This window comes from Zootoca vivipara, chromosome 9 (genome assembly GCF_965207765.1).
Source record: "Zootoca vivipara chromosome 9, rZooViv2.hap1.1, whole genome shotgun sequence".
Classification (NCBI taxonomy): Eukaryota; Metazoa; Chordata; class Lepidosauria; order Squamata; family Lacertidae; genus Zootoca; species Zootoca vivipara.
The window spans coordinates 45,886,426-45,896,112 of NC_142592.1; the positions used below are offsets into that span (position 1 = coordinate 45,886,426).

The 9,687-nt window shown below is 43.3% G+C and overlaps 1 protein-coding gene across 7 annotated transcripts in view; it reads right to left on the minus strand.

Annotated features, from left to right (window-relative positions):
- Positions 1–9,687, minus strand: part of TOM1 (target of myb1 membrane trafficking protein) — a 32,483-nt gene that overhangs the window by 22,428 nt on the left and 368 nt on the right. For 4 of the 7 annotated variants that reach the window (XM_035126698.3, XM_035126696.3, XM_035126697.3 and 1 more), the window contains exon 2: positions 591–675. In XM_035126698.3, the coding sequence (XP_034982589.3) occupies positions 591–675 (85 nt within the window). Of the gene's footprint in view, positions 1–590; positions 676–9,120; positions 9,644–9,687 lie in introns of those variants that run through there. The other 3 variants (XM_088676720.1, XM_088676718.1, XM_088676719.1) reach the window with 2 other exon arrangements.

A 9,687-nucleotide genomic window follows, 5' to 3' on the forward strand; every position in this document is an offset into this window, starting at 1 on the left:
GACTTCTTTGCACCTCTCTGCTATTACTGTACTATCCGTATACCTGGGAGAACCTCAGTTGGAACTGCATAATGTCAGAGCACTGAATGGGGCCAGGTGAGATTTTTTCCTGTCTCCGTAGTCACCAGCCTGGAGAGTATTAGACTCCCAGCGAGGGAAAAGAAGACAGAGACAGAGAAAGAGAGAGAGAAAGAAACGGAGAAGGGAAAGGAGGCCAATAAAGAAGGAACCCATCAAGCAGTAAGCTGTGTGAGAAAAGGAAAAGAACAAAAAAAGGAAAGAATGCAAGAGAGAGTTTAATGCTATGTAAAAAAATTACGGGAAAGAGCTAATGGTATATCTGGCAGCTGGCGGTACAAAAGCCGGCTTCAAGCAGAACGTTGCTCTGGAAGCATTCTCTTCTGAAGGTGTCAAGGGACTTGGGCTTTTAAGACTAATGACTTACATTGCCAACCCCTACACAAGCAATTTTCCCCTGAACACTTTCCCCACTCATACACATTAGCGTAGACTGATGCAAGTCCGTCAGTGAGCATGTGCAAGCATATGGATAAGGCCACTTGTCTTGTAAGCAGCACTGGCTTCCTTACCCTTCTTCTGTCTCATTAATGATATCACAGATTTCCATGTTGAGGGCCCAGTTTTCGTTCTGTAGGGAGCCATCAGTAGCTTTCTCTGGAGGAGGAAGAAAACAGACAACATCCTTAGATTTGCTTTTGAAGTATAGAATCATAGTTAGAAGGGACCATGAGGGTCATATAGTCCAACCCCCTGCAATGGAGGAAACTATTTTTCCCCAATATCTTCTTTTTCACCATTTTATATCCCAGTAATTCTTACTGCTGAATTTACTCTATCACTGCTAACTTTTTAATATGTTTACAATAATTGTCGAAACAATCTATAAAACATACTTCTTTAAATACTTTTTCATCCTGATCTCTTATTCTGTTTGTTAATCTTGTCATTTCTCTACGTGGTACCTCTACTTACGAATTTAAAGCGTTCCGAACGCACATTCGTAAGTCGGAAAAAATCGTAAGCCGAATCCCATAGGAATGCATTGGGAGAAAAAAATCGTAAGTCGAAGCAACCCTATCTAAAAATTCGTAAGTAGAAAAAATCCTATCTAAACAGCATCCAAGATGGCGGACGGAGCTCCGTTCGTAAGTAGAAACATTCGTAAGTAGAGTTATTTGTAAGTAGAGGTACCACTGTATTAATTTCGTCTGCCATACTTCCTTTGTTGGTATTGTATCAGCTATCCACTTCTGAGCACATGCCATTCATGCTGCTGTTGCATACATAACAAGAGATTTTTGGTCTTTAAATACACTTACATCTATTATACCAAAAAGAAAAGCTTCTGGGTTTTTAACAAATCAATCTTTTAAAACATTTTTTTCCAGCTCATTGTAATGAGATTAAAAGTCCCAGGCTTTATGAATGGCAGCTGCAGCGGAACTGAGAATGGAAGAGAGGAAGAGGCAAGATTCCAAATATACACCTCCTGTCCAATAATCTTTTCCACAACAGACCTAGAAATAGCCTCCATATGGTCAGAAGCACTGGCAGTCTGTGAGGTCACCATGACATCAGTAGCCTGTGCTGGCCACCACCAGCCACTCAGCTGCCATGTTCCTGAATGGTGGCAAACCCAGCAGCTGCTAAACCTTTGCATCACAACACCTTCTGGTACAGGCTACAGGTCCCCATCCCTCATGTCGCCAGATGCTGGTACAGTAGCCTATAAACAACTGCCTCCTGAGCCACTGCCGTTCCCAGGTCTCCACCTAGCGACAGCTTCTGACTGTAACCAGCCAACACCTAAGCCCTATTCCAGCTTTCTCTTCATGCCACTGGCTTCATGCCACTCACCCTCTGGCAGTGCAAGTTTTCTCCTTGCAGTACAGCATCAAGGCGCAGGAGGGAAGACAGTGACTTCCTTGTTCTTCCTCTTGTGTTGCAAGGAGAATTGCAATGGGGCACTGAAGTGAAGCAACAGGCAGCTATCATGGCCAGCAGCTAGGAGCAGAATCTCCATGCTGCACGGCCAGAGAGTAGGGCAAACAACACGGTGAAAACACAGCAACCCGTTTGTAAACTTCCAGAAATATCTAGGTTCTTTCACATTCGTAAGGACTCCCAAAGAGGCCCCATAAATCAAGCCAAATCAGGAGCAAATACATGTGAACGTATAAGAAGGAGGGAAATCAAGCTTCTTATTTCCATATGGATCTCATGAGAGGATAGCAGCTTGCCTTAGACAGCAAATTCTGGGATACTCATTACAGGGCAAATTGTATTTTCATTATATTTTTACTGGGGATGGGATGGGGAAGAGACACACAAAAATGTCATGGGTAAACTCTGGTCGTACAAAAGTGCAGAAGCTGTTTAGCTTCTTAACATCCAAATGAATGGGATGGGTAACAGAAAGCAACGAGGGCAAACCAAGTCTTCTTTTGATGGTGTCTCTTTCAGTCGGTGTTACTCACTCACAGCAGAATGTTGAACAGCAAGTTGTTATTACCAGCGTCTCCACCCTGTAATCAGCTCAGCCTTAACCCTTTGTGGCAAGTGGGGCAAGTAAGTCTAGGCAGAAGCCTGGACAGTGTACAAAGAGAAAACGGACACCAGCCTAGCAGCAGTGGCACATGAAAGTCTGCAAAACAATAGGCTGAAAGAGGGAAAGAGAGAACAAGTCTATCAATTGTTCACAGTAGCATGTACCAGTGGCCAGTGGAGTAGTGGGACAACTAAGCATTGTACTTAGATGTACAGGTTAGGATGGCCATCAATTGTACATGGAAGTGCTCCTCTGCCTTTGACAGGTATAAGGTAAGGAGAACTTCCAACACTTCAGGGAAGTTTTTAATGTGTGACATTTTAAATGTATTTTAAATTCTTGTTGGAAGCCGCCCAGAGTGGCTGGGGAAACCCAGCCAGATGGGCGGGGTACAAATAATAAATTATTATAATATTATTATTACTTGACTGCATTGCAAATATCAGAAAAGGTTTTCTTAGGAGAATTTCTGAAGCTCTGTTGAAAGGGATGAACCTATCACTGCTGTCTAAGGAGTAGTCAAGGATGTCAATGAGATAAGGAGGGCTGGAAGTAATCTGCACGGAAAAGGCTTGGCAACAATAGTCCTTGAAGGGTAGTACAGTCGAACCTTGGTTTTTGAACAGCTTAGTTCTCGAACATTTTGGTTCCCGAACACCACAAACCCGGACCGAGTGACTGTTCCAGTTTGTGAACTGTTTTTGGAAGCCGAACGTCCGACGGGGCTTCTGATTGGCTGCAGGAGCTTCCTGCAGCCAATCAGAAGCTGTGCTTTGGTTTACGAACGTTTTCGAAGTTGAACACACTTCTGGAATGGATTCCGTTCGACTTCCAAGGTACGACTGTAAATGATGGGTAAAATATATAGCTGCTAAATTCATCAGGTCTTGATGATACACTGAAATTCTCCGGATCAGAAGCTAGCAATTTTAGTACCTTTTAAAAACAAAACAAAACAAAACAAAACCCAAAACACACATGTGAGATAATTTTAATTCTATTTTCAGAGTATACCATACTCAAACTTCATTAGGTTATTAAGTTTTTATATGTGTTGGAAGCTACCCAGAATGGCTAGGGCAACCCAGCTAGATGGGCAGGGTATAAATAATAAAATCACCATCACCATCACCATCATTATTTTACTGAACTGGAAGGTAATAGCAAATGACAAGGATAGTTAGGGACAGGTGTAGAACAGTAAAGATGCCAAAAGCTACAGTGTCAGAAAGTGACCTATATTATTAGAGCAGGTATATCTTCAGTTTCTGGAAATGATGACAAATGTCACCTATTCTTTACGAATATAATACCTTTAAAATCTCCCCGCCCCCAGCAATGAAGGCTAGGAACTTCTTTGAATGGATGCCAGCCTCAGCAGAGGTAGCCACTTTCTGTGCGCCAAGCGAGGAATATGGGGCTGGTCTACGCATGCAGCAGAGGAACAAAACAGAATCAAATGAGCTACTTTAGACTCAAAGTGGGGGATACCACTTTTGAATACCTCTCTGTGTAAAAAGACTCACGGATTGAGCTGCTGAAAAGGGGGATACTTTAATATTCCTCTTCATTACATTTCCCCCTGCCTCGGTTCTAACTGCAACTTTGCTAACCTCTACCCCAATGTGAAGAGATCTATTCAAGGTCCCAAAATATTTACTTTCCAGAAAGGAATGCAAACAAGCTGCACATACTCCTCTAGCAGTCCAGGAAAGAGGCTTACTAATAAGAAGAGAAAGTCCAAAGGAGTAGAACTCAGCCAAACAACTAGATGACTATTAACTCACCAATTCAGAATCCAGTTTTATTATGGCCAACAGCAACAGCTTTGGAAGCTGAAACAATTCCTTGTATTTTGACGCATGTAAAGTACACACAGAAATCAAAGCAGAGACCAACACCAGCCAGTACATGGTGAGATTAGCAAATAAATCCAAGGACAATGCGAGCAGCAATATATAAGGAAGGCTGGGCATATGCTGCATATCCAAAGTAAAAAATAAACGTAGAAAATCCAAGCTGCTTTCAGAATGAAGGCTGCACATTTGCCCTAGGCACACCGATTGTCGGACAGATAGATACAGATATATTGTAGTATTTCATCTATTTTAATAAAAGTACATAAATGTCCACATGTCAAACCCCACACAACTTTCCATGATGTGTTTGCTGGTCAGCATAGAACACACACAGGCAAAGTTTTACAACGGGTGGCTAGCATTCAGTTCAGTTTACTGCTAGGTTTATTGCAGCCCAAGAGCTTAACCATATTCTCACTAGGGACCATAGACTCATATTTTAGACTCAGCCGCATACCTGCAACACTGATATAATACTAGCATAGCTTATAGGATTGATGGAAGCGTTGCTGTGGTAACAACAGGGAAGCATACTGAATCCAATTTTTCAAAGTGTCCTGTAATAATTATAATTATGATTATTAAGTTCTGAAAGGAAGTAAATGTGATGGAACAGAACCTGTTCTGTGAAGATATAGGCCTAGGACCTGCACCTACGTACCTAGACCAGAAGTATATGGATGCCAGGATAGAACCTTTGCCACTGAAGGTGTTAGGACATGCAAACTGGGGACAGAGCTGAGCTGCCAGCTTGGGTATAGGAGATCTTTGGGAGAAAGGGACTGTTCTTCTCCTACCTAGGTAAAGGTAAAGGGACTCCTGACCGCTAGGTCCAGTAACAGACGACTCTGGGGTTGCAGCGCTCACCTCACTTTACTGGCCGAGGGAGCCGGCGTTTGTCCGTTGACAGCTTCCGAGTCATGTGACCAGCATGACCATGCCACTTCTAGCAAACCAGAACAGCGCATGGAAATGCCATTTACCTTCCCGCCAGAGTACCTATTTATCTACTTGCACTTGACACGCTTTCGAACTGCTAGGTGGGCAGGAGCAGGGACTGAACAACGGGAGCTCGTCCCGTTGCGGGGATTCAAACCGCTGACCTTCTGATCAGCAAGCCCTAGGCTCTGTGGTTTAGACCACAGCGCCACCCACGTCCCTCTTCTCCTACCTAGCATAAGACAAAGGTGGGCATCTTGTAGATGCAGACCTACCACCCCACAAATCCCTTTAAATTAATTTAAAATAGCACAAAATATTTGACTGAAGTAAATTAACCCAACAAAATATGAAGTATATTATTATGTTAAATTATTTTTCAGTAATCGATTATAAAGGAAAACAAATCTGAAGAAGTGTGCATGCATACAAAAGCTCATACCAGTGACAAACTTAGTTGGTCTCTAAGGTGCTACTGGAAGGAATTTTTAAATTAAAATAGTTATCAAACACACTTCTCTTCCAGACCCAAAGAGAACACTCTGTTATTACTACTATTTCAACTTATCACCTGTTTTATGGGAACTGTCAGTGCCATTTCCAGCAATTAACAATCCCTCTGACAGACCACAGGCATTCAAGTGGAAGTGGTTGTGGGTGAGTGTGGGTGGTCCAATTCTGACACCTGACAATCTAGCTCAGAGGTTTTTTTAACTGCTTGAGAGGGAGTCTCCTGAAATACATATATGCAAAACCCTTCAACAGGTCCGTCAACAGCTATCAGTCAGTCAAAATCCTTCAACAGCTATCAGTCAGTCAATCACCCATTTCCACCACCCTTCTGAGTGATACCCCCACCCCCTTTCCCTACATAAGCGCCTGGGGACTTCAGCTTCAGTGTATCTGAAGAAGTGTGCATGCACACGAAAGCTCATACCAAAATAAAAACTTAGTTGGTCTTTAAGGTGCTGCTGGAAGGAATTTTTTTTATTTTGTTTCGACCACGTCAGACCAACACGGCTACCTACCTGTAGCAAAATCCTTCAACGCTCAACTCAAATTGTATCATCTCATTGCTCCCATCCTTCATCTGAGTGAATGTGGGATTATCAAATAAAAAAGAAAGGAGGGAGCATTACCACATGGGACCTCTGGAGTGACCTTAAAAACAGAGAATGAGCTACACGCCCACTCAAACACTGACTATCTACAAAAGAAGTGGGCCACAGGGATGCCGACAGTGCTACAAACCTCTTCTGTCACTCTAATTGAGCATTTTAAAGAGCACCTTTTTAGACAGACACTTCATACAGCTGGAATTTTAATCAGTTCCAGCTTCTTATTCGTAATAAATCCACGGGATGGATTTTGAGTTAGTGATTTTTTTAAAAAAAAAAGGAAGGGAGGAGGAAATCCTGGATTTTACTGCTTTGATGAAGATTTACATAAACACAAAGGCTATTCATTGGTCACATGAAGGATCTGGATGCTGGGCTCTGCTTCAAGAGCTGTAATTAGAACCATCTACACCTTCTGAAAACTAACCCAGGGCAACATGGCTTCTGCACAGAAGGGTGTATAAGACAGCAGATCCACAGGAGCACAAATCTCACTAACAACAAACATGCCAAATTGTAGGTTAGCTTAGCAAATGGAGCACTCCAAGCTTCAGCTTGTGCAAGCCTCTCTGGCTTACTTCAAAGTCAGTTCAGGAGGGTGTCAGTTTGCCTCCAGGGTGTGGTGACTGGCAATTTTGTCACACAACATTAAAGTGTTATGTTTTACAGGCCTGTCAGGTTATTTCAGATTTCAGGGGGCTCGGGTATGCTCTATAACTGAAGCATTTACTAGCTGTCCTCAAAATAAGTGCCAGGGAGGATGTTCCAGTGAAAATTCTCAGTGCAACTATCAGATTAAGAATTGATTTTTAACCCTAGCTATTCTCTGTGATATGGTTCAGGGCTGATTACATTGTTGTAAACAATACATGTGCCTCCCTTGAAAGGGGGCAAAGCTTTTAAGCTGGTTTTCAAACTATAGAATAGGGATTTTAGAAATATCACCTAGAAATAAATATTGCAGTATTCCATTCAGTTTCAAATCACTTTTACTCAAATGATTCATCAGGCACTACTTCACAATGATCCTAATTGGATAGATTTAGTCTTCAATTCAGCATATTATACATTGTTACTAGGAGATATTTTCTGAAGAAGGACATTCTCAGTACAGTAAAGGTAAAGGGACCCCTGACTATTAGGTCCAGTCGTGACCGACTCTGGGGTTGCGCGCTCATCTTGCATTATTGTCATGTGGCCAGCATGACAAAGCCACTTCTAGCGAACCAGAGCAGCACACGGAAACGCCGTTTACCTTCCCGCTGTAGCGGTACCTATCTATCTACTTGCACTTTGATGTGCTTTCAAACTGCTAGGTTGGCAGGAGCAGGGACCGAGCAACGGGAGCTCACCCCGTCACAGGGATTCGAACCGCCGACCTTCTGATCAGCAAGCCCTAGGCTCAGTGGTTTAACCCACAGCGCCACCTGGGTACAGTACAGCCAAATCAGTGTGTGCCATGGGAATGAAATAAGTACCGGTAACTACGAAGAGAACTGTTATTTTATGCTAGCTCTTCCTCATGTTTCAACTTCTGAATCATCCTTCATTAATCAGTCACAAACCCATGACCAATAATCATTTAAAGGGATTAAGTCTACACTGGACAGAAAATGCATGAATTTAACCACATAATATCTATATTGTCGTCTTAACTTTTAAAAAAATAAAAATAAAAAATACAGTAATCTCCACCTACTGGATCCTGACTCACCAGTGGGTCTGATAATCTCCAGAATTTTCCCATGCACTGTGGAAACTTTAGCTGAACATAGCATTATCAGAAGATGGATATGAATGACAGAACAGAGCATTTAATATCTGCCAGCCTTTAGTGCATCCTTAACTAATGAAAACTGGAGAAAATATACAGGATTAGGCATCCCACTCCACTCCGCCCCCCTTTTTGGTGTGGGGTGCAGTGGCAGTCAAAATTGTGGCGCCCCAAAGCTCTGTGCACAGTGCAACCAAACTGATCACACTCCCCTAAATCTGCCTCTGTGGTTGTTCCTGTTTGTGTAGAGTTTACAAGGAATCCCGAGGGATTTATATGCCCTCAGCTTTATAATCACTTGTAGCACACCTCCTACAGATACCACGACTGCCTCAGAAATAAAAATTTCCCTGCCTTCCAACTCACGAGCCAGTATCAGCGATAGTCATCTGCTAAACATCCTAGCAGGCCAGCCACCGGGATCCACCACTTTTTGTGGCTAGACGACCCAAAGTGTCAGGCAGCTGGGTCTCACTGCTGTTTAAATTTCCCACAATGCCCCAGTACAACACTGCCAGCTACCCAGTGCTGCTCCTGCCATCCCAGCACATGAACCCATGGATGAAGGACCACAACCTGTGCCTCACTCTCTTGGCCCCCCAAAATTTTTTTTAAGGAAATAAAAACTGGATGTAGGGTACATTGCCAAAATATAAGATAAAAAAACAAATAAAATAAAACCTACATACAGCAACAGTGTTTTGTGTTGTGTATTACCGGTACTTTGATAAAATACATATTTTGTTATTTGCAAATGGCTTTAGATGGTTCATAAATTACCATATAGCATATGTTCAACACAAAAAACAGTGACAATTTGTTGTTGACAAAGGACCGCTGGACAATAAAGGGCCCCATTACCTTCAGTCGCTTAGGACCTCATCAAACTTAAATCCGGCCCAGCATGTACACATTTAGTGGTTCGCTGGAAACAATATCAAGCCTGTTTCTCTGGAAAGGAGCTTCTCTCTATGTCTCTCCTTGGAACAACCATATGTGACTAGCATCTTTTAGGATTGGCTTCTGAGATCTCTAGGTCAAAGACCAGCTTGCTTGGAGTTTTGCACGGAGGTGCAAACAGAAGGCCAGAAAGCAGCACCTGTTTAAAGTGTCCTGCCAACAAATGCTGTTGCGACACCCGCAGCTTCCTCCACGCCTCTACACAGAGCCACTAGGTTGGCAGCCGAGGGACTTTCAGCGGGACTTTCCCCTGAGCCAGGTACTTGACAACCTCTCCATATTGTCCTCAGGCAGCCCCCTGCCCTCGCTTTGGGAAGGGGGCCGGGGTGAGCAGCGAAGAGGCTTTGGCTCCAGGGGGCGTGGCGCCGACTCGGAGCGGGGCGCGGTCCCTTTAAATGAGAAAACTTTTTATCTAGTGCTCGAGACTCCTCCTGTCCCCCCCCCTCACCACAAGCCCCGATTGGCTTA